Source organism: Notothenia rossii, assembly GCF_949606895.1.
Source record: "Notothenia rossii genome assembly, chromosome: 3".
Taxonomy (NCBI): Eukaryota; Metazoa; Chordata; class Actinopteri; order Perciformes; family Nototheniidae; genus Notothenia; species Notothenia rossii.
Window position 1 is genome coordinate 56,068,236 of NC_136901.1, and position 24,945 is coordinate 56,093,180.

General features: G+C 38.9%; 1 protein-coding gene and 1 long non-coding RNA gene across 4 annotated transcripts in view; both read right to left on the reverse strand.

Annotated features, from left to right (window-relative positions):
* Positions 1 to 346: 346 nt before the first annotated feature.
* The window catches only part of LOC307031644 (uncharacterized protein), a 32,638-nt gene continuing 8,039 nt past the window's right edge, over positions 347 to 24,945 (reverse strand). The window contains exons 3-5 of one of the 3 annotated variants that reach the window (XR_013806039.1): positions 9,623 to 9,770; positions 8,905 to 9,111; positions 347 to 731 (exon numbers count right to left, since the gene is read on the reverse strand). Coding sequence is in view for 1 of the 3 variants with exons in the window: in XM_079668921.1 (XP_079525047.1) it covers positions 9,098 to 9,111; positions 9,623 to 9,770 (162 nt within the window). In the remaining 2 variants the exon portion in view is untranslated. Of the gene's footprint in view, positions 732 to 7,773; positions 8,807 to 8,855; positions 9,112 to 9,622; positions 9,771 to 24,945 lie in introns of those variants that run through there. The other 2 variants (XR_013806040.1, XM_079668921.1) reach the window with 2 other exon arrangements.
* On the reverse strand, positions 11,642 to 13,058 carry LOC307034226. The gene is made up of 3 exons (XR_013806835.1): positions 12,958 to 13,058; positions 12,838 to 12,878; positions 11,642 to 11,835 (listed from the first exon to the last, which is right to left on the reverse strand). It is a non-coding gene; the product is annotated as an uncharacterized lncRNA (long non-coding RNA).

Genomic DNA, 24,945 nt, shown 5'->3' on the forward strand with positions numbered 1-24,945 from the left:
GTTAATGTATTTAGGGAGAATGTTTTTGTTGTACTACTAGACACATTTTTTATTTTAAGATCCTAATTCATGTACAGTAACTTCTTAACTTACTATCAATAGGCAGGAAAATGTCTTAGTTTTATGGCCTAGTAGTTGTAGAACATAATCTTGCAGAGAAAGATGTTAATAAGGGCTTTATAATTATGAATTAAGCGACAATACAACACTATGCTCATGCTAATAAGCAGCTAGCTTAGGGTTAATATGGGCATCTTAATACAAGTGCTGCTGCACAGTTTGGCTTAGCATAAAGGCTAACAAAGTGAGTTTTTATTTAAATTTGTAACATTTATTTGGAGCCACATAGTATCGTTAATACAGTTTGACTGACAGATCATTTTTTATAAGTGACCAAAATCAACTTAAAAAGCAAACAATCAATACAAAATAAAGAAAATAGAAAAGCTTATCGTACAGAGTTCCGCTCTGCTGCGAACTGCTTCAAACTGGTTCTTTAAAAAGAGCATTATTACCAAATAAAGACGAGGAACATGCAGTGTCTGACATCCAGGGACATGTTTTCGCTGCTGAATGAAAGCACTGAAGTTTTTCTGATGAGTCAGAGCCTCCCACTGGAGAGCAGAGTGTGTTTGACCCGATGGAGGATCCTTTGTAGATCCTCAGTGCTGGGAAATGGTGGCGGCATGGTGTGTTTTTGACCCCCTTCATTTTCTTCTCTCACTTCTTGTCTGTGGACAAAGATCCATTCACATTTAAATATTCTCCCCTGAACACCCACCCTGACTTAACTTTAAGATGATGGGAATGGCAGCAACCTTTTGTAAGAAAAGAAGAAAGCTTTTATGATTTGTCCTTTTCAGTTGGTTGGAAATTGGACACAAAGTTCTCTTCAACCCTAAAAGCATGCACCAAAGAGAGAACAAGTGCGAAATGAGGACAAAAGGGAGGAAAGAAGATCTGAAAGGATAGAAACCTCTTTTTTTCAGCTTTCAGCTCTCGCAATAACAGCTGACCCTGTATGTATATGTATGAGTGAGCCAACCAAGGTTTCCATAAATGAGAGAACTTCACGCCGTCAAAACCACCAAAAGTCAATTTGTAAGACTGATGGTTGGGATGAAAGTATGTCTGTAGAAAGAGACCTTGCAGCGTTATGAAGTACATCGTGTACTGAAAACAGCAACAGAAGCATGCCCATGTGTACAGTTTATCAGAAGCGAGTATATTGTTTTCTATTGCAGGATCTTCTTTATGTGTCCCTGCTGAACCGTGGTGCAGAGATGTAAACACAAATCATCTTTAGAAGATATCCGCAGGATTTGTGTACCTCGTTAAAGCGTCAAACTAACTTCAGATAACTCTGGGATGTTCTCTTTGCTTATATGATGACAAACCTGCCTCCCTGCACACATGGGCACCTGACTTTTGTTCCACTTATTTTAAATATGTGTACTTTTTGAAATCCAGATATTAAAACTACAGAACAATTGTTTTTCTCTTTCAGCATAACTGGGATACTCTTTCCACTATTGGGTAATGCAAGAAATTAAAATCAATGTTTAATGATGTAAGTTGGTTTAAACATACAGTAATCTTACAACTGTTTTATTGTGAAAACATTTCCGGTTAGCATTCGCCTGTGGCTAAAGTTTATTTTGAAAAGCTATTCCGGAAAACATCTCCGAAGTACCAACAGTAAGCTTGACTCCCGGTTTTACCAAAAAAACATGATTACAGCCGTTAAAATGCATTAAATAAAAAGTCATGAAAGAGAGTATGAGGAGAAAAGGCGTGTGATGTTATGTAATGAATATACAACGTCTGAATCCTCTGTTATGTGTAATATCGAACATTGGTGAAAGGAAGGCGGAAGATTACGTCACAGCCCCCAGAGAGGAGGAGCGATGGGGGAGGCAAGCGGGAAGGACGAAAATGTCGCAGGTCTCTTTTCCACGGCCCGGACTGCGAGAGGGAACTGCAGCCTTATGGCGTTATATTTGTGCCTCTATCCTGAGCACGCAATGAAACATGTTGAGCCTAGAAAATGCGATTGAGCGCACACTTGAACATTTTTGAGCACAGAGAAATATATTTTCTCTCATAAAACTCCTGCTCCGTGCGCAAGCAGACCGCTGCACGCGCTCTCTCTCCCTCGCTCGCTCGACCTCTCCACCCTGTGCGCGCTCAGCTTTGCCTGCCTGCTCGCTCAAGTTGTCACAGCGTTACAAATGTGCCACGAAACCAACCAATCGGAGAACTCGAGAAGATCAATTCTGATTGGCTGGTCCAGCACCATGTAGAGAGAAGAGTTGCGACAGGGGAAGTCCAAAATGCTTGATTGTCACGTGGTTCAGAGAGACTCAGAAAGTTCCCGGAAGTTTGTGGCGGGCCATTTGAATCACGATTTGAATGCATTAATAACAGGATAGAAATGCAATTTTTGGTAGTTATTGGTCAATAAAGGTTTTGATTTACAATATGTATACAACATATCGATATGTGTATGTAGTTACATCAATGTGTTTTTGTTTTTTTTAAGTAAAATGTGCTAATATTTGAGGATTAAGACAAAATAAGAAGTACTTTATTGATACCAATTGGGGAAATGTTAACGCGGCAGCAGCAAAAGACAAGGCATTGTACATTAGACAGTTAAAAGACTATAATTAAACAATCAAAAATGTAAACATCTTAAATAGAAATAACATAGCATTGCAAAACGTAGAAAATATACATGGATAGTGTGAACAGCTATCTTACCTGTTAACATACATGTTTGGCTAACGTTGCCTTGGTTACAGAGCCTGTTCCTGTTGTTTATTGCTTTTAATTCTTTAAAACAAATATTATCTTCTTAAACTTGTATGAGTCAAGAACATCACATCCTTATTGATATATTTAGAGGGAGGGAAGGAAGGTTTCAAAATTCTGATTTGAATCATTTCTACCATTTCTTTAATTCATGGTGGTTTCAGTAATCCTCTGGTAATTGAGGACATAAGTCATCTAAATGACTAATGTAATCTTTATGACTTTCAGAAAGGACAGGAGACCGTCAATGATTGTCAACTGAAAGCACAATGAGTCAAAGCACTAGCAGCAGCAGCAGCATGATGATGTTAAATGTGTTGTTTTAGGAACATCCATTGTAAATAAATGGAATTCAATAAACATTCAATAGCATGCGTGCAGTTTGTCTGTGCCTTTTCCTCTGTGTTGTCCTGGCATATAGTCTCCCCCATGGTTTGCTGTGCTGCTGGGGGATGCTCCAATCACTCATAAAAAGGAGTACACATGTACGGCTTCCCCACTGACACAGAGAGGAGGAAAGAATGGCTGGCTCAAGTCAGCAGGAGCCTTTTAACTATCACTAAAGACAACAACAGCAACAAAATATGTGAGGTAATCATATTTTTCACAAAACGAAGACCACACCCTTGGGAAGCTTAATGTCTTTTTAATCAAAAATAAGGAACAGGGAGAGGCTTGCAAAACTCTGGGAGTTGAGACTCAGGCTCAGGGTGAGGGTTTCATTGCAGGTCTTCAGGCTCCATTGAATCCCCCTGGGGTTCTTGTGCTGAGAGAGGGAGACAAAGACAGGAGAAAGGGTTAGATACATCTCGCAACCTATAGGATGGGAAATGGCTTACCTATTTTAAACTTACCTTGTATTTTCACACTAACTTAAGTCCCTCTCCCTTTGCCATCAATCCAAAATCAGCTGAGCTGCAACATAATACAGAAAGGTAATAATCAACAGAATCACAAGGACATAATATGACTCTGCTAAAAACACTCACCCATAAATTACGTTTTTGTTTACTTGTCTCAAATATCCACTCTAAATCCATATCAATAGCAATGTATCACAAAAATAGCTCTCTTCCTTATTAGTGTGCAACGTTAACTATATTATGCTAGCTTGAACTCCAAAATGGATATCCTCATTTCACCACCTCCACCCACTACAATCACACGCCCCAATGTTATATTTAACTTCCTCCACCCCGGATAAAAGCACGTTAAGAAGCCCTTTCTCTCTAATTCCACAACGTTGGATGGAATAAACATTAAGAGAACGGATTAATAGGCTGTTCATGGTTAACGTGTGTTGCTAACTTTATCCGGTCCTAGCCTAATCTGTTTAGTTGTCCGGTTGACAATTAACGCAAGCTCTATGCCCATTGTAGAACAGGAAACAGAAGTTGGTCCAGGTTCTGGTCAACCCAAAATTGTGATAGAGAGAGAAACATGTTTGTCATTCTGCCACCTCTAATGCTTACAGCAAGTAATCAATACCTCAGAAGGGTTCATGGCGTACATGTAGGCTACGGTTTGTTAGCTGTTTGCTTAAACTACCCCTATAGCTATGTTGCCGGCTAGCAAACTCAGGCATTGCAAACAATAACGTGATATCAGAAAACTAGAAATGTATAACTCACCTGACACTGTGGTGTGCTATTCTCTTCATTCGAGTCTGTCATGTCCTGTAATGTCAACGACGGATGTGTAATAAGAACGTCAACAGCCTGATGGCAACCGAAAATCCCTCTCTCATCTCAGATAGAAGATATGATTGGAGACGACCAGCCAATCACAATTGACCTTCTCGAGTTCTCCGATTAGTTGGTTTTGTGGCACATTTGTAACGCTGTGACAACTTGAGCGAGCACAGGCAAAGATGAGCGCGCACAGGGTGGAGAGGTCGAGCGAGCGGGGGAGAGAGAGCGCGTGCAGCGGTCTGCTTGCGCACGGAGCAGGAGTTTATTGAAAGAAAATATATTTCTCTGTGCTCAAAAATGTTCAAGTGCGCGCTCAATCGCATTTTCTATGCGCAACATGTTTCATTGCGTGCTCAGGATAGAGGCACAAATATAACGCCATACAGCCTCTCTCTCCCGCTTACCTCCCGTTTGTTTTATTACCCCGCCATTTAATTAAAGTACCAATTTGACCTTTCTCCGAGACTCCATTGTCTCTTACTTTTTAAGCTTCTCTCCTGGGACGTACTATATGCCATTATTCTAACATATACAATATAACATTTGTTCTTCAAATTGATTACTTTAGCTAAATAATTCATATATAATTAATTCACATACATATTTATTGCATTCTTTATTAAAAAAATATATATAAAAGAAAAATGTACCATTACAAAATTTAAAAAAACGCCCCCATTGATATGTAGGCTATATCTTTGATTTTGATCAATTCCTGAATGACCACTTTTTATTTCTAGCTTGGTTTGAGATGCGTGCCATTTTTGTGATGATTGATTATTTTTCTCAAGGGAGTTTTTCTTTAAAGTGGACCTACTATGCAAAATGCACTCTTTGATGTCTTTTATACATAAATATGTGTCCCCGGTTTGTCAGGGAACTCACAATGTGTCAGAAAACAAAACCCTTTATTTTCCTCCGTACCCACATCTAAAAAATAAATAAAAAAGGGTGGTGGTAAAAAGCAGATCCAGAATATTCGCTCCTATAACGTCTTTGGCGACATCTGGCCGACGTGACACGTCCCAACCTATATTCTCCGGCACATGTGACACGTCCCAACCTATCGTCTCCGTATACCAGTGTTTCTCAAAGTGGTGGGTGTGCGAGAGACCAGGAGGAAAAATTGTTATTAAAAATAATAAAAATCATAATTTGAAAAATTATTGATTCGGAAATAATATGATACAGTACAATTACGTCTGGGTCTCTGTGTTTCATTCAAGCTCAGCTCTGTGTGTGTGTGGAACGAGCCATTTTGTGTGCGTGCGCGAGAGAGAGAGCGCGCACCGGTACCGAAGATCGTTGTTGTTAGTTTCTGGTGCTAGCGAGCTACGCTAACGGATATAAGGAGCTTTTTCCACAACAAGGTGGAGGAGAGTCCTCTCCTGTCAGACTGAGAGGCTCAGTGAGCTAAAGGACTCTCTGAGTGTTTAGATAACTTTAGTCTAAGTTATCTCAGTGGGTCTCAAACGTTTTGGTCACGATTAATGTAAACAATTATTTCCGAGACACACTCATGATCATTATAGTTATAAAAAAATAAGAAAAAAAGGAAAAAAAAGTTTGAAATACTAGTCAAAAAAAAGAATATGTTTTAAAAGGGTGATTTTTAAAATATCCATAAAGAAAAAGTAAATCTGTTTACAGTTCTGTTTCAAATGGGTGCTGAGAGATGTATCCATAGATCTCTTAATGTTGCTCTCCAAGTGCACCAGATTGATGCTTTTAACTTAAATATTTAAAAAGAAATCTTCCCGGGGGAGCATGCCCCTGGACCCCCCTAGAGGATGTGAGGCCCACACACCACCTATAAAAATAGCACTTTACCCCTGCTTACACCTATTAGACCCTCCAGAAAAACGCGATTCGGCGATCGCAGAATTTACCGCATAATCAGCAAAATGGCGCAGATTTTTGAAAGGCCGCATATTTATGAAAAGGCCGCATAATCCCCGTATTTTTCCACACAAAGTTGAGAAGAAAAAAAATTAACTCGTTTTGACGTGACGTCATCAGCTCGCGCATCACAGAATGTAAACAACACTGTATAGAGCAGGGGTCACCAACCTTTTTGTCACCGAGGGCTACTTCAAGGGTACTGAGTAATACGAAGGGCTACTTGTTTGATACAAACTTCCTGAATAACATAATTGCACGGTTCACCTTTAATGATAATATTATTATTAATAATAATCAGAATACATATTAATTTACTGTATGTGAAGGAATGTCTGATCACATGTTAATATTAATTATTCCTCACAATAATTATTAACAATGATTTACCATTGCTATAGCAACCCCATTGTTTTGTTATGAAAATGTATCTATATTTATACACATTCTCGCGAGATCTATCAGGGGTCGTTGTAATGCTGCGTTCACACCGGACGCGACTTTGCTCGAGTTTCACCGCTGCTGCCAGCTGTGTTTACTCGCATAATTCAAACAAGACGCGCTGGCTCGGGAGCTACAGCTAAAACAAAATGAACATATTTTACCGTGATTAAATTGTAATACACGTTTCTAAATGATGCCGAAGTAACAACATACTGATACCGTTTAGTAAAAACCATGAATTAATGCTTGACAAGTCTGCAGACAAGACGTCAGGCGAAAAAACTTTTTAAATGCTTGTTTTCTGAATGGAGATTGGGTCGACCAGGCTAAGCTAACGTTGTATACAGTATGCTCATTCCACACTCATAACAACGGCCTACAGACATAAATAAACCAGCGACTGTATTCGCCATGACACAGACAGTCTGTGGTTTGTACTTGTTTAACTTTTGTCCAGTTTCTGAAAAGATATGAGGAGCTGTGATCTCTGTTTTGCTAACTGCTGATGTTTTCTGGTTGAACGTCAGTGGCAGGCTGAGATCCTCACCACTGCTGTGTGTGTGTGTGTGTGTGTGTGTGTGTGTGTGTGTGTGTGTGTGTGTGTGTGTGTGTGTGTGTGTGTGTGTGTGTGTGTGTGTGTGTGTGTGTGTGTGTGTGTGTGTGTGTGTGTGGGGGTGTGTGTGTGTGTGTGTGTGAGATTAAAGTAGCCCAATTGCTTTTGCAATAAATAAACATTGAATTAGTTTAATTGAATAGTAAAAGGGTTTAACGTTAGTGGCAGGTTGTGTGTGAGAGAGAATAAATAAGACAGCCCAATATTTAAAAAAAATAGTTATTCTTTTTTCCCGCATATTTAGCATATTTCGCAACTTCCCGCAACTTCACCGCATAAAATCACATAAAAACCCCACATGTTTAATCGCATAATCAAGGATTTTAGCCCGCATAATCAAGGAATTTAGCCCGCATAATCAAGGATTTTTGCCCGCGTTTTTCTGGAGGGTCTAACCTATATGCCGTGAGCTGATTATCGAGCCTTCAATGCAACTGTCACATTGTGTAAATGTGTGGGGAGTGTTGTAGTAGAAAATTCAACTGTAGCGACCGGTACATTAATGGGAAACCCTAAATGTTTGAGCACCCTCTATGAAGCGTCAAGCTACCCCACAGCACCCCCAAAATAAATGTTTGGCGCCGCCACTGAGCTTGCAACCCCGTTTTGAAGAAATGTGCAGTGCCAAACAGGCTCATTGCAGCCACTAATGCTGTGATAAGAAGACACATTTCTGCCAAATATCAGCATTTTCTTTCTTTTCATTTTTTTGCAAAGTAGCAAAGTATTATAACTTATTGCTCTCACAAAGGGATTGCACAATTGTATTGTTTTTACCAAACAGACTTAAGGAACATTGTTTTATTATCACTGTTCTAGCAAGGGGATTTTTTAATTTTTTTGAAAGGAATGCTCACGTTGATATTGATGTATTTTAATAATTGTTAACTTGGCCCATTACGTGAATATTTTTGTTGGGGGGACCCAACTTTTTTTTTCTCCAAAGTTTGACAACCACTGCCGTACAGATAACACGTAACAAGCAGTTCAAGTGGAGCTATTTCTGACTGTATCAGTTTATGACAGACATCGTTTTTTACAGTCCTGTGACAGCCACATACCAGATTATCTTTTTTTTTTTTGTCAGAGCATTTGATTTATTGATTGCTGTTGAGATGTAATGAGAATTTAAACTAATATCACACAAAATGTTTCTAAAATCTGTAACAACCCTGATTTTATAAACCGGTATGTGTCTGACAAAGCAACAGAAATCAAGGCATTCATGACATGCGTTGTGGGTATTTCAGTATTTACCGATTTTTGCTTTCATTATTCAATTTTGTTCTGATCACATTTGTCACATCCTTGAAGGAGAAGTCTGAATGCTTCTCCTGCACATATTCTGTGGGGAACAGAATAGAAAACGTTTTCGAATTTTGCAAACGCGTCTATAATACAGGCATATTCAGCTACTGGGGGACAAGGAAAAGGTCTACTCACTGGCAATCGCCGCAACGATGTTGGGTTCCAGCTGCTTTTTAGCATCCAAACTCCTCCATGCATTGGTCTGCTTCCCCGAGAGAGAAGAGGACGCCATACATTGTCGTGTGAAAAACACCGACATCAGTTCTGTGACCTTTTTTTTCGGGTCCTTGCTCAGCCGGGCAAGTATATATTTTTTTTACTGACACCTTCAGCCAACTCCACCTAGTAGAAATCAGACACATTGGTAGGGGTGTGAGTGACAATACTCTCAGCTTACGATTTGATATGACCGTATCACAAACTTGAATGGAGAAAATCTATGAATGAAAAAATTAAAAGTTTTTATTTTATATATATTATATTTTATAAAACGGACACGTCAAATCAAGCAATCTGATTGGTTCTTAGCCTTGATATAATGAGCGTATACCACGGGTAGAATTGCAGTTACTTTTCACAACAAGTCAGTATCCCTCCGCGTCGGAGAAAAGCTACAACCGTTACAACTGTTACATTACGTCCGTTACGAAACTAACTAACGAACAAAGCTTAAGATGGAAACATTTAAGGGATAATGTGCAGCAAGGACTTATTGCATGCAGTTTACTAAATTCTCAGTCACACACCGATGGCAAAGCTTTCTGGAGCAACTTGGGGTTCAGTATCTTGCCCAAGAAACTTCGACATTCAGGTTCATATTCAGGTATATTCCGACAAAAAAGGGGGAACTGACCATGAAAAAGGGAGAGGGTCCGTCTTAATCTCAAATTATCCCTTTTCAACTCCTTTAGCTTGTAGTTGGCCATGTCCAATTGAGTCTGTAACTCGGATTTGGAGAGAGTCTGGTCCAACTCACTGTCGGAGTCAGAAAGAGGCATGGCCTGAAAAGACAAACATTAATAAGAAAAACCAGACACAATGTTTATGCTTGAAATGCTATCAGGCTCATTATTATTATTAATTCTACAAAATGTTCTGGCTAGCTTAAGTCTAAGGTGCTTTTAAAAACTGCACAGTGTACATACAAAAATGAAAATAAATCTTAGCAAAACCTCAAAGACAACCTAACATTTTCACTAATTTCCTCAAAATATCAACTAGGCATTCAGAGAAATTATTTAAAGGTCCCATGTCATGGCCATTTCCACTGATCATAATTCCATTGTTGAGGTCTACTAGAATAGATTTATATTGTGCAATTTTCCAAACTCACATTGGTTTCTGATACAGCATCTCTGTAAGCTACGTGTATTCACTGAATTTCACTAACTCTGCCTTTAACGGCTCGTTATAGCTCCAATAGCTCCAGCCCCCACCCTCCCTGTGAGCACAGTGTGCTCTGATTGGTCGGGACGTTGTGAATCGCGCTGAGCTCCGTGGAGGTGTGGTTTCCTTGTTTAGCGATACACAGCGAAACACAGCCAAACTCACCCTGAGCACACACAAAGTCACAGCCGAAGTAAAAACAATAAGTGTGGCTTGATATTGAGTAAGAAAAAGGTTGATAAACGCTGTGAGAATGGGTCTGCAGAGAGAATTTTGCCGCGATCCCAACTGTCTGTTATCAGCCTGCAGCCACACTGAAAAAAATTGATACTTTGGACTAACTTAAAAAAAATTGCTAATTTGTTACACCTCATTTTTCACTTGATTTTTCAACCTAAAAAAATTAAGTTGAGTTAAGTGAAAAATATTGCTTCTGTCTAAGATATATATTTACATTCACACAAAGTAATAAGATGATTCATTCTGAAGAACACACAACATTTATTACTTTGTTATAACTTAATTTTAACTTTTGGACTAACCTCATATTTATATTAGATCTAAGTAGAGTTTTTAAGTTTGTGAATTTAAAAAAAAAAAAATACTTCATTTTGTTGCAGGCAATATTTTTTATTATAGCTTAAAATATTTTCTTTTATTACAAAGCAAACACTTTAATGTACATCAATACAATACTGTGTTTTGTTTACTGTAAACAAATTACATTTGACTTATAACACTTTGTTTAGCTCAGTTCACATTAAGACAGGAATATTCTCTTCAAAAGACCTTAACATTTATTGGGATGTCTTTAAAATATGCATCACCTATTCTGTTTTAATTAAAATTAAATACATCAATAAATTAATACAATTAATTGATTAAATTATGCAACCAATTTGCACTTATGTAAAAAATAAATAAAAGTAAATCAAGATCACTTTGGCTTTTTTTTTACAAAACTCTCCTGTAGCCTTAACCACATGCATATGAACATGTTAAACTAGCTTGCATATCTCTCCTTTAAAAAGTAAATATGTAATGCGTTTAAACCTGGCTGCCTTTTAATTAAAGACTAGAACGTATGCATGACATCTTGTTTTTCTTTACATTTTTAAACACTTCAACATTATTTTCTGCAGCTCTTAATTACAACTTCAGATAAACATGTATAAGCCATTCAGAAGGGTTTAAGTAGCATTAACAGAATCTGTGAAATCACATTCTTTTTTAACTTCAAATGAAACATACAGAGGCCAAAGCAATTAAGCAACAAAAAATGCAGTTCAATCCCTAGCATTGCAATCTTTGAACAAGGTTGGCCTTTCGTGTCAGTTCAATCATTTCAACCAGATACGAGTTCTTGTAGAGACTGAACAAAATGTGATCCGTCTCTTAAATGTGTGTCAACCACAGACCTTATTTCCAGCTATTTTCCAAAATTCTATGGAGAAATTGCATTGCTTTTTTGTCGAGGGAACCGGAAGGAGTTTGCTTCCGGGTTTTTTAGGACGCGTCACTGTGGCACTCTATTTCACACACTTTCCTGACTTCATCAGTAAGCTGCGTCCATTGTCTCTGGAATTCCATTAGGCAGAAGCTTCCTGGTGTCATCGGGATTCAGAAGAATTTGTAACTTGGCTGGCGTTTTCACGGTCATCTCAGGCAACCCAAAAGGAACTAGAAAAAACAAGAACATAAACAATAATATTAGTAATAGTGCAATGATACACTGACAACTGAATGTCAGTGTATGTCTCACAATAGTGACATGCCTGGAATGACAGAGCAAATGATTGCCACCAGTAGCTCTCAATAAACGTACAGATGTGAGGATTGATTTTACATGCAACAATATTAATGAATTGCAGTCTTGTATTTTTAATTTACTTGTACAATACACACTTTTTCTCATTTAACTTTAATGTTTTAAATTACCTTACTAAACATTTGGGTACCTAACTAGATATATTATCACTTGAGATTAGAGTAGAGTAACGCAGTGTCCACACGGCAGCGTGCGTTGAAGCTAAATTCAATCACATCAATCTCCCGCCCCGGACACAAAAGCACGCGGTTTGATTGGCTAGAGCTTGTACTGGCATATAATTTGATTGGCTGACGCTTCCGTCGAAGCTTGAAAAGTTGAACTTTTCTCAACTTTTGAAGCGAGCAAAGGAAGCACAATGCAGTTTGGCAAAGCGTGACGTCAAAGTGAATGGGACGCTGCGTTGAAGCTTCAACCAGGGTTGAAGTTATAAACTGAGCTCTATGGGGTCTTTAAACAACACACACGCAAACTTAAATCATCTTGGCTCGCGCAGCACGCTCACAGGCATAGATTGTGCAACCTTGGAAGTGCAGTGCAGGCAGATTGTCATTCAAGAGATGCGTAGTTCTTTTGGAAAACATGTTTTGAGGTTTAGCCTATTCACCTCGTTAGCATAAATAATACTCATTACATTGACACATGCATTATTTTTGATCAAAATAATGGTTGTTGGTAATGTATTAGCGACCCACACAGATGTATAATTTCACTGCGTCCGTTGGCTCCCACATAACTCGAACCCTGGCTTCAACGCACGCTGCCTTGTGGACGGGCCCTAAGTCTCCATTTTGGGTTTTTCAATCCTTTTTAAACGTACATGAAAACTACTTGCAGTTCATTTTGTAACTTACCAAATCAGCATACATTGTGACCTTCAGTGGAAACAGCAAACCTGTAAACACAAAGTAAATAAATAAATAAACAAGGTGTATTTAAACAATCTTGACCCAGCATAAATCACACACCCTCACCCTCAAAGCATGGTCAACAAGACGGGCAGCGTGTTACAAGGAGATTCGGGTTGTTTCCCCCTCCCCACTGTTTACAGTCCCCTCTCCGGAGCGGAGTGGTCTGAGTGCGGGTTGCTGCGGAGCAGAGCTACACCTTCAGCCACATAACTATAGCGGTCCCGGAGCTTTAATAACGGCTCGCCAAAAGTATAAACATCTCTAACGCTGGCTGGGTTCTGGCTCTTAGTGTATTTAATATGCTGCTGTGTATTTTATGAGCGGAGCACGCATTGAAAATGACCTGGTTTAACAGCTTAAAAACTAGCTAGCACGTAGCTAAACTTGCATAGCCCCATATAAAATACCTTATGTGAAACCAATATAACATTTGCAACTATTTAAACTTTTTTACTAGTCAAACCGACACAACAAAAAATCGCCACTTGCATGATAAATGTATGAAAATTATCTGGTTAAGCCATCCTTAAAAAATGGTTACACGTGGTTAAACGTTGCTAGCTAACACATAGCCAAATACAAAGACAGATGGTAAATTAGTTGTTTATCTTGACACAACACTAAATGGATAAACATTTAAAAATAGTTTAAAACAAAAAAAGCAACCATTTCAAATCCTTACCTTATTTAAAAGTGTTTTTGGGTCAGACACTCTCACAGACAGTGGTTAGCGGTGTAATGGCGGCTGCAGCAAATCTTGAAGTCACCTTGCTTTGTACGTCACGTGGTCATGTGACATGCTTCGAAGTGAAAATAACGATTTAGGTTGAATATTGTTTTTAAGTTATTTCCGGGGGGGGGGGTGTTTTTCCTTCTGGGCAAACGGAAAAAATCATTTCAAAAAAGGAAACCATGATTCTTAATTTGACCAATTTAAAAATGTACTTTGATTAAATGACACAGTCGTTGCACTTTTTTCAGTGCAGGGAGGATAAATCAGCAGAGCTGCCTGCACTGAGTGTGTGTGTGAGGAAGTCCGTGGATTGGTCAATTTGGACCAATCAGCGGGGGCTTAACGTAACGGCTCCACGGACGTAACGTAACGGCTCCACGGATTGGTCCATTTGGTTCCGGGTAACGCATGACACCATGAGGTACCCAGAAGAATCAATGGACAGTGACGTATCTCCAACGAGGCGTTTTGGGGAGGTATTTTCTGTGTTCGAGTTTTACTCGCTACAGGGTGTACTTTGAGGGGTTTGACTCTGCAGACCGTTTACATGCATAAAAACCTTCATAACACACAAGGGGACGGGTAATAACCGGAAAAGCATGACATGGGACCTTTAACTAGGGGTGGGCGGATCGATCCAAAAATATCGATACTTCCGATATTACGTTACGTTTCAAAATATCGATACTAGAGCCAATAGGATCGATACTTTTATACTTTTTTTCCCGTCTCCTCTACTCGTCAATTTCTTCAAAAAACGATGTGCAGACGAACACAAGTATATGCTATTTTATTCTCTCTCCACTGCTGTCCTCCTCTCCTCGAGGCTCGCGCAGCACGCTCCCTGCCTGACAGTGTTGGGCAAGTTACTTCCAAAATGTAATATATTACATATTACTTATTACTCTCTTTTGAAAGTAATAAGTTACATTACAATATTACTGTCTCTGAAATGTAATGAGATACACTACTTTAGTTACTTTCACCAAAATAACCGCAAAAGAGTAGCTAGGTATTTTAAATGCCAAAATGTAGTTTAGTGCAGCTCATTATACATCCAGTGAAGGGCAATTGGGTATAGCATAACAACTGTGTAGGCCCTTAAGGCTACTAACAACGTGTATTACACGGCTTAGTTGAATACTCCATTCTGATTGTAAATTCTTAACATGTGACACGTTGTTAATACAGCAGTACAGACCGCTTTCAAGGACTATAATGAAGGTTAACATATTGTAAATCAAGGCAAATATTATTTAAACCATGCTCATGGTTTAAAATGGCAAACATTGAAAGGCAAAAGTATTATTAAAACCAGTGGTTCTCAAAGTGGGGGGCGCGCCCCCCCTGGTGGGCGCAGAGGCATGCCAGGGGGGGCGCGAGAGACCAGGAGGAAAAATGGTTATAAAAAAAATAAATAAAAGATAAAAATAAAAAATAAAATAAAAATCATAATTTGAAAAATTATTGATTCGAAAATAATATGATGCAGTACAGTACTATTACGTCTGGGTCTCTGTTTCATTAAAGCTCGGCTCTGTGTGTGTGTGTGGAACGAGCCATTTTGTGTGCGCGTGAGAGAGAGAGAGCGCACCGGTACTGGAGATCGTTGTTGTTAGCTTCTGGTGCTAGCGAGCTACGCTAACGGATATAAGGAGTTTTTTCAACAACAAAGTGGAGGAGAGTCCTCTCCTGTCAGACTGAGAGCTAAAGGACTCTCTGAGTGTTATCCCAGTGGGTCTCAAATGTTTTGGTCACCATTAATGTAAATAATTATTTCCGAGGCACACGTTTATATGATCATTATAGTTATAAAAAAATAAGAGAATAAATGAAAAACAGGTATGAAATACTATATGACAGTAAAACAAGAATAAAGTTTAAAAGGGTGATTTGTAAAATATCCATCAAGAAAAAGTAAATCTGTTTACATTTCTGTTTCATATGGGTGTTGAGAGATGTATCCATAGATCTCTTCCTTTCGCTCTCAAAGTGCACCAGATTGATGCTTTTAACTTCAATGTTTAAAAATAAATCTTCCCGGGGAAGCTTGCCCCCGGACCCCCCTATGTGACGTCCACACATCACCTATAAAAATAGCACTTTATCCCTGCTTACACCTATATGCCGTGAGCTGAATATCGAGCCTTCATTGTAACAGTCGCGGGTACGTTGTGTATTTGCGTGGGGATTGTTGCAGTAGAAAATTCCACTGTAGCGACCGGTACATTAATGGGAAACCCTAAATGTTTGAGCACCCTCTATGAAACGTCAAGCTACCCCACAGCACCCCCAAAATAAATCTCTGGCGCCGCCACTGAGCCTGATTATTCGTTTTGGGGGGGCCCGACTTTTTTTTTTCTCCAAAGGGGGGGCCTGACAGAAAAAGTTTGAGAACCACTGATTAAAACCATGTAGCCTACTACATCATCACCTTGGTCCCATCATATACGCTGGGAAGAGAATATTTACTGTTCTTGAAAACTGGTATCACATCATCATGTGAGGTTGACTTTGTGACCTGGAGAACATTTCAGCTGCAACATCAGCTCGTTGATAATAAGCTTGGGATATGAGATATTTTTGTAGCCATTCGTGGTGAAGGCATCTGTGTTATGCATTATTTTTGACCCAACATTTCTACATGCATGTCAGAATATGTACTATTTTCACATGAATATTCTAGCCATTGTCTATTTTTATACAACAAGCTGCAAAATGACCGCCTTACCCCACTGTACAGGCGGGTAGTTGTTTAGATATACCTGGCACCTACGGGCCGCAGAGGGGCGGCGTAGTTTCGGGCGGCGAAGACTGCTGCTCCGGGGCTGGCGAGTCAGGCGGGAGTAAGCTAGTGTCCACAACGGAGGGTAACGTGATGTCCGCATCTGACCTGTTGCTACTGTCTGCAGTAGATGCAGTGTTGCTGGCATTTAGTGATGGTTGCTTTAACCATTTTCGTATAAATGATTATCCACAGATCAGATGTGTTTCACTGCCGTGGAAGCACTTTGGAAATGATGCACGCGCAGCGGAGCAGGTCACGCGCACCTGACACAATTTGTTGTTTGTATTTTTCGCTACGTTCTCTTTTTCGAATGGTTGCATAACGTTCAACTTCCCCGAAGATCTCGACGCGAAGCCTGAAGGGTAAACACCAGGTTTACTAATCTACCCGCACAATTTGTCCGGTGTCGGAATGTCTCGCTATGTTAGTACATTCTTAAAAAACAAAACACCATTTAATTTCGGGTTAAAATGTGTTGTAACTGCGTTACTGAGCATTGTAACGGGTAATATATTACCCACATTTCATTAGTAATGCGTTACATTACTTCGTTACAGCAAAAAGTAATATATTACTGTAACTCCGTTACTTTTGTAACGCGTTACACCCAACACTGCTGCCTGAACGCCCATTATCAAGCTGACAGACAAGACAGCAGGGCAGGACCTTTATATATACAGTCTATGGGCAGGACAGCAGCAGCTAGCGACTCGCAAGTGCAACACACACACACGTGCATGATGGCTGAGAGAAAGAGCAGCATTTTGTGGAGCAATTTCACAACTGACAATTAAAACTTAGCGAACTGTGATGTGTGCAAAAAGACAATTCGCTACTCTGGCCACTTTGTATTGTTATTTTTCATGTTTGCACTTTAAATTTGCAAAAGTAAAACGTTTATTTGTCTATAAAAACTGTCCGGTCTGTATTCATGAAAATGAATTCCGATTTAGTCTATTTATGATGATTTCAGCTCAAAAATCATGTCATGAATGCAGCTCTCCCCTATATGAAAGTACATAAAACGCTTTTCCTTTAAAAAAGTATCGGTATCGATATCGGTATCGGCCATACTGGCCCTGAAATACTTGGTATCGGATCGAATCCAGATTTTGTGGTATCGGCCACCCCTACCTTTAACTGCTTCGCTCCCCATTTAGTAACTGAAATTATGGTTAGCTAAATGCTGTGTGCACATTTTGGGGGGAAATGTATTTAAATTAAATATTCTATTGATCTTGAATACAAAGTACTGTCTGTTAACCCAAAAGTGCACAGAAGTAATCAGATCACATTACAGAGTTTGATTATTTGTTTCACTTCTTACAATAAAAAAAATAAAAATTTGTAACGGATTACATTTTTTACGTAAACTTTCTCAAGCCGCTCAATAATTTTGAGCTATCCATCTAAGACAAAGCAGAGTCCTGCACGGGTCTCATTTTCAAGACCCGCTCCCGCGACGTGCAATACCGAACCCGCCCCGCTACCCGCACATATTGCCAATTAGTTCCGCAACCCGACCCGACCCATCGGCACAAGTTCCGCAACCCGACCCGAACCCGCATATATATGAGCAGTGAAAACGTGCAATTATTAAAACACGCAGTTGCATATTTGTCTCAAAAAGCGTGGGATGTTAGTTATTTTCTCCATCTAGGACAGTGGTTCTCAAACCTTTTCTGTCATTCCCCACTTTGAACAGGTGGGCCTTTTCAAGCCCCATCTGTCCCTCATCGCTCCAATAAAATGGTAATCCAAGCTTAAATTTGTCAAATGTATAGTTCTATAATAATATAACAATATATTTATAACAAATAACATCAGTTCAAAAATTGAGAAACTCAATAACAAGTAACAGCTCAAAAATCGAAAAAATGAAAGTGCAAATTCCAGAATGAATGGACATTATACATCTTATAACAAATAACATCAATAACAAATAACATCAGTTCAAAAACTGAGAAAATCTATAACAAGTAACAGCTCAGAAATCGAAAAAATTAAAGTGCAAATTCCAGAATGAATGGACATTATAGATCTTATAACAAATAACATAACAGGGCTCTTCAAATCAATACATTCATACATTCTCGAAATACATTCAGCAATGAAAATAGCAAATTGAATGCATGAGTCTCATCACTGGATTATCAGTGACTGCAATGAGCCTGTTTTGCACTACACATCTTCTCAAAACGTGGTTGCAGGCTTGATAATGCCAATCTCAGGTCGTGCTCAATGTTGAGCCTAGATCTGTATTAGGTTTTCATTGTTGCAACAGCTGAAAAGCCAATCTCACAGAGATAAGATGTGGCGAAGGGAAGAAGAATGTGCACAGCTCCCTGCCCAATGACTGGATACTCCCTCTCCACTCCAAGCCAGAATTCACTTTGCGTCTGAGCTGTAAACTTCAGCCTCAGTGTGGAGTCAGAGGTCATCTCAATGAACTGGTCGTCTTCGGCAAAGCTGAAATCAGCAGTTGCTACAGATGGAATATAAATACATTTCTTATTTGTCATTGTTTGTTAAATATAAATATCTCTATTTGACAACAACATATAGCAAGTTGGCTATATATTTTTGTAAAATACATGAAGTCATAACATATGATACCAACCTGCTGCATGGAATGGATCCATAATCCAGTCATACTGAGCACTGCTGGTTGGGAAATATTTTTAAAATAAGCTTAGCAGGGATGTGATGTGCTGCTTAATACATGGGATCACAGCAGTGGCTCCAGAATCAATGGTTTCAGCGATCTCACTCAGACTCTCAAAGGCATCAAATCTTCCTTGGTCGAGCCGCCTGCCCCATACCTTGAAGGATTATTTGAATTATTTGAAGTATTAAAGTAACGTGTTATGGCAGGAAAGTTCAATCTGGTATATTCATTTTAATGTCACCTTATATATTCGTGGGTGTTAAATTTGAAAGTGCATTTTTACTCTTTAAATAATAGAGAGGCTTTTCATATATTCCTGAAACAATGTCCCACTACTTAGTAATAATAAATTAAAGCAATAGTCTTTTCTTCCACTTTTCATGTGTAGTCAGAAGGGTGGTTTTATGACCTTTGACATCTGCTTTGCAGTTCCCAGCAAGGAAGGGGCCCTGAGTCTCTAGCTTCCTCTGCTAATTGCTAAAACCCGTATTGATTAGCCCAAAGGGAGATGTGCCTCAGATACAAGACAGTTGAAGCCTTGTAGAATTAATGATTTATCTCCTACAGACCCCAAAAGAGGCCTTGAGACTTGGGTCACCCAGTAGTAAATGAGATAGAGGTCCTTTTGAGCTTATCAATAAAATGTATTCATTCCTAGTAAGCTGACTTTGGGGTGAAGGGAAGTTCAGGGAAGCCATTAAGCGATAAGAACAATTAACTTCTGTTAAAGATACATGATACGATGTTTGTGTGTGTTGAAAATGTTTAGGGGGAATGAGTATATGTGTCCTGTCAAAGAGTCCTCTGTCATGACTCCAAATCATTGATTGGGGGATCTGCCTGAGGGCAGAGGGACAGAAACACACACACACACACATACACTGTGAAGCAAACGATGGAATCAACAAACTGACTTACTACCTGGGATCCCGCCCAGAAGGGAAACCGACCAATGGAACACTGCCAACTCACTGTCTAGCTCGCTCAGAAGTGAACTCTGTGTATAAATGTTGGGATCATTTTGAAGATCGGGGCTCTTGTTTCTGACTGGCCGTTCCTGAGACATGTCTCACACGGTGGTAGAACCTGAGCCCGGAGTACTCTGCAGAGTGCTTCGTGATTCGGTGATGTATTTGTATGTGTTTGCCATTAAAGCAGATTATTGTTTAACCCTTATCCTGGCTGCTTTGAATTTTTCCTTCTTTTGAGAACCTGCTCATATAGGAACGGCGCGGAGCAGAGATTCTGCCCCAACAAATGGTGTTTCCCCGACGTGATGACGTCATGACGTGGTGACGTCATGAGTAGGGTTTTTGAGAGGAAAATCAGCAGCCAGCGGACGAATGGTCCGGAGAAGAGGCCTAGAATAATCTCTGACAACTAAAACGAGGATCCTACAATTGAAAGGTGAGCGGACAAGCCTGTTTCTATCGAAGGTCTGTAATTGGCTAAACTACATTTTAGAGTTGTCAGAGACATATTCCGGTGTCATGGTTGTTGCGGTGGAATATACAAATACATATTTTAGATAGGTAGGAAAGTTATATAACATAAAAGTGAATCAACGAGGTATGTAAGACGAAGGTGAAAGGCCCCGTACTTTTTTCAGAAAGGAGACGGCTGAAGACTCGTTGGGGGATGTTCAGTGACCATTTTCAGACGGCATCAAGGAACAAATCTGAATAATAATTCTTAGGTTCATAGGAATCGAAGCTGAGTTATAAGTAAAATCCAAAGGAGAGTAACGCAACCTTCAAAAAGCAATTTTGAAGTGACCGGACTTCATTAATCCTTTGTTCCGTGGGGGTTGAATCTATAAAGCCAAACGTCACGATAAAGAGTTCTGTAAGCCTGGGTTACGACTCCATGTCAGCGTCACATCGTTGAAAGACGGTGTTGAAGCGCGCTGAGAGGCTTGCTAAACTTGTTGGAATAAACATCGGACAATAAAAGCTGAATAGACTGTACGGGGAATTTTTTATACATATAAAAGTGAATCAGCAAGTATTTCAGCCTAGGGTATTGAGTCTCTAACGGCTGGAAGGGTATAGAGTCCCTGGCCTAGTGGAGGTATGGGAGTCCTCACAGGCTATACTTGCTGGGGAAGCCAAGTAGAGTATCGAGTCTCTATCCATGGCTAAAGTGAATAACAAATCTGAGGTTCATAGGAACCAAAAGGTGCGTTATAAGTCTGTTGGGTTTAAACTCCCATTCTGTTGAAAGAAATATCGCATCTTAAAAGCTGGACAGACAGTAAGGAGGATATATTTCTTGTGAATAAATAGAATATATTATTGAACATGAAACAGCCTAAGTCAGATGAATAGATACGAAGTCATAATGAAGGGAGAATTTGAACGAGAGGAGCGTGAGTTGAGAGCTTACGAGAACAGTGGGTTCAAGCAGAACAATTGAATAAAAGGATAGCAGAAGTGTTAATTGTTGAAAGAAGCCCCCTTTTCCTAAAGAGGCTGAGAGCTGCAGCGGGGGAGAGAGAAGGGGGTGTCAGTATTTGTCTGTGAGAGTTCCCCCCCCCTTTTTCCTCTCGAGAGCAGCAGCGGCCCGGAGGGTGTCTGCTTGCTTTTGTCTCTAGTGATCTGAAGTTGGACTGAAATACATTGAAAATTAACAGATCAATGTTTGATTTGTGTGATATATTGAAATAAATAAGAAACAATGATTTGCTGCTATTTAAACATAGTCTTTGAGAACTGATTGATACCGTTGCATTGCGTTGTGAATTTCATGGTATTTGTCATTAAGTAAGGATTATACTTAATTATACTTCAAGGAAAATTATATTACATACAGTAACCTTAGGGGAAAGTAAAAAGAGATTTACTGAGTATATGAAGTACATTAAGGGTAAGGTTTTATTCAAATTAAATATGATAGGTGGATTTTTCCATCTAGAATACGACATGGAAAGAGGAGAATTTGTTAGACATGAAATAACAAACTCATTGGAAGAAATATATATTGTGAGGTTATTTAGGAGTTGTTATCATATAAAGGTACTCTCAGTTGATGGTTGTTTAAAGTAGATAGGAAACTGAAAACGTAAACGATCCACCACAATGGTGATTTTAAGTTTATGAAGAAGGAGTAGAAAGTAAAAAGAAGGTTTTTGTAAGTTTGTCAGAGGGAATCTGTTAATGTTTAAGCATGACAGAGGTGCTGCACGAGGCTAAAAGCCATCTCACACAGTTGGAGAACAAAAGAGGTTTAGATGAGAGAAGCTTGGGCCGGCAGCTGCAGGGCACAGAGAGGAAGAGAGAGAGAAAAGTCAGATGGTTTGAAGAAGTATAGAGAGAGTAAAGGTTATATAGAGTTACTACTATTCTGGAAAATGTCATATTGTTTTATGAGTAACATAAAATAAGAATATATTTACTAGATATAAGAACAACAGGCTTATCTAGGTTAACAGAACATTGCTATTAACCAGTTTCAGCTGCAACTATCCTATCTTTGTTCTAAAGAGAACGTACGTTGCATTTACAATTAATATTAAGAAATGTTCACAATTGATACCATTAAAGACCGTTTGGGATTAATAGGACGAGTTTGTCATAAACATTCGTGCTTAGATGGAATAAAAGTGTTGAGAGATGTTCTCAAAAATGGGAGTTTTCACAATGCTTTTAGTTTTTATTGAAACAATTAAGTAATAAGGACAGAAAAATGTTCCGTGATGATTTATTTAGGTTTCAGCTTTAGTAATAATGAAGATTACATTTTGTAATAATTCCTTTAAGTGTTCCAAAAATATATTCATTAACTGTAGTCAGATTACTTGTTTTAAATATATAGCGCTGGATACAGTTAGTTTTGTATTCTGTTACAAATCTAACCATGCTTGTAACACACAACTTAGATAAACAATTTGAAAAGAATAGAATAAGCAAGAAGATTAAAGATGAATCTATAGTGGTTAAGAAAAGTTTTTTGTTTTGCCTATTAACTTAGAACTAAAGTAATGAAGAATAGGAAGACTGTTACCATTAATGAGTTTAACATTCACATGTTTCAGCATTCCTGACCATATAGACACTCAGCTGTTTTATTTTGTAACCCGCTGGGGGAGAGATTTACATTGAGCTTTTCTCAGTAGCTGATTTGCTGTGATTACAGCAGCATTGGATAGTTGTGCGCCACCTTTGGGTTGTACTCTGAATCAGTGTGTTGGTGAAAAGTTGCTCATTGCAAACAGAAGAACGATGCAAAGAACACATCTCAGAGGAGGTTTTGACAGTTTGCTTGTGCCTCGTTGTCAAGGCAACAGTGGTGTGAAGAGGTACTGCAGTGTTTGGGGATTTCTGCTGTACAGAGGACAACGTGTGTCTGCTGATTGTATCACATTGATCCAGAGGTCCCTTCCCCCTCAGGACATCCCAATGCCAGAGAGAGTTTCCTTGGAGCCCACTGACCAGGGCCGGTTCTAGCTTTTTGGGGGCCCTGCCACTGACTACAGCTGAAGAGGACAATGAATCATTGACTGTTCTCAATATAACAAGATCTTGAGACAGGCTGGTCTCAGTCTGTTCAGACTCTGAAGAAATCATGCAATGATTTTACAGAATAACTGTGCAAGAGTTTATCAGAAGGTGGTGTAGAACGATATGCTTAAGCGTTTAGGAAGGGAGGCTGATTGTTTAATGATGGTCTGGAATGCTGAAAAGAATAAAGTTTAATATCCTTGTTTGGCAAACTAGACATCTGATTATTATGTCACACATGATAATCTTGACATAGTGACTAGCTATGGGTAAACGTGTGGACGTTATACCATTATTATCATGAACTAAAAATAAATAGGGAAACAGTATCTGGTTAAAGATGAATGGATTTCATATCCTAGAGAGGATTAGTTATATTGTGAATACTTCACAAGGTATTTACTAGTGTATTTTGAAGAACACATAAGAACACAGGTCCAGTTTTGTTTTGTTTCTAGATTAAATTGTCCATTAAAAAACTGTTCAGCTTAGGTCTAGCTTTAGACTTTGATAGTAAAAGAGTATTTAGGCTTATTTTTGTATATCTGACATTTTTTAAATATGTTGGCTATTCACTAGATAGAAAGATGGCATTACTCTCCATTTGTTAAGAACATTTCTGAAGATTAAATATTTGTTTCATTCCTAATATTCCTATTTAGGATGTAATTTTAGAGTAACAAGGCTGATGCTGAAATTGGAAAATATGTTAGTGATTTGCATGATGTAAACAAAAAAAGGTTTTGTTTGTTCAACCTCCAGTTAGATCTGAAACAGTAATAATGATTGATTTGGCCAAAGCTTAGTTTAACATCCTGATGTAACATTATGAGGTATGTTCACTTCTCAGGGTAAACAAATTGATAAAATGGATTATTATTATTATTGATTAATTTGGAATATTAATTCAAAAGGCCGTTTTCTGCAGGTTCACTTAAGAATGCCTTGCATGAACATTTGTCAGGTATTGTGTTTCCTAGGGGCGGTATATTAATAAAGTGTATTGATAATTGTTTTGTTAATCATCTGAAGAAAATGATGCTGCGAACACGAGAACATTTTTGTTGCATTGGTTGACATCAACACAATGATGTCACTAGTACAACTCCAGCTAGTAGAATATTAAAGTCTCTGCAGAGCACAACACATGGCCAAAAAGACTGAGACCAAATGACCTTTGACCCTGACTGACAGTGTGACTTGAGAAAAGCACTATCAATGACAGACTCTGGGGCTGACCAAACTTGACTTTACAACCTGACAGTGTGAGTGTGAATGAATTTCTGCATGTGATCAGTGCAACTGCATGATTCTAAAACAATGACTAACCAAGCATGTTTTTAGACACATTATTTTGGAGCTC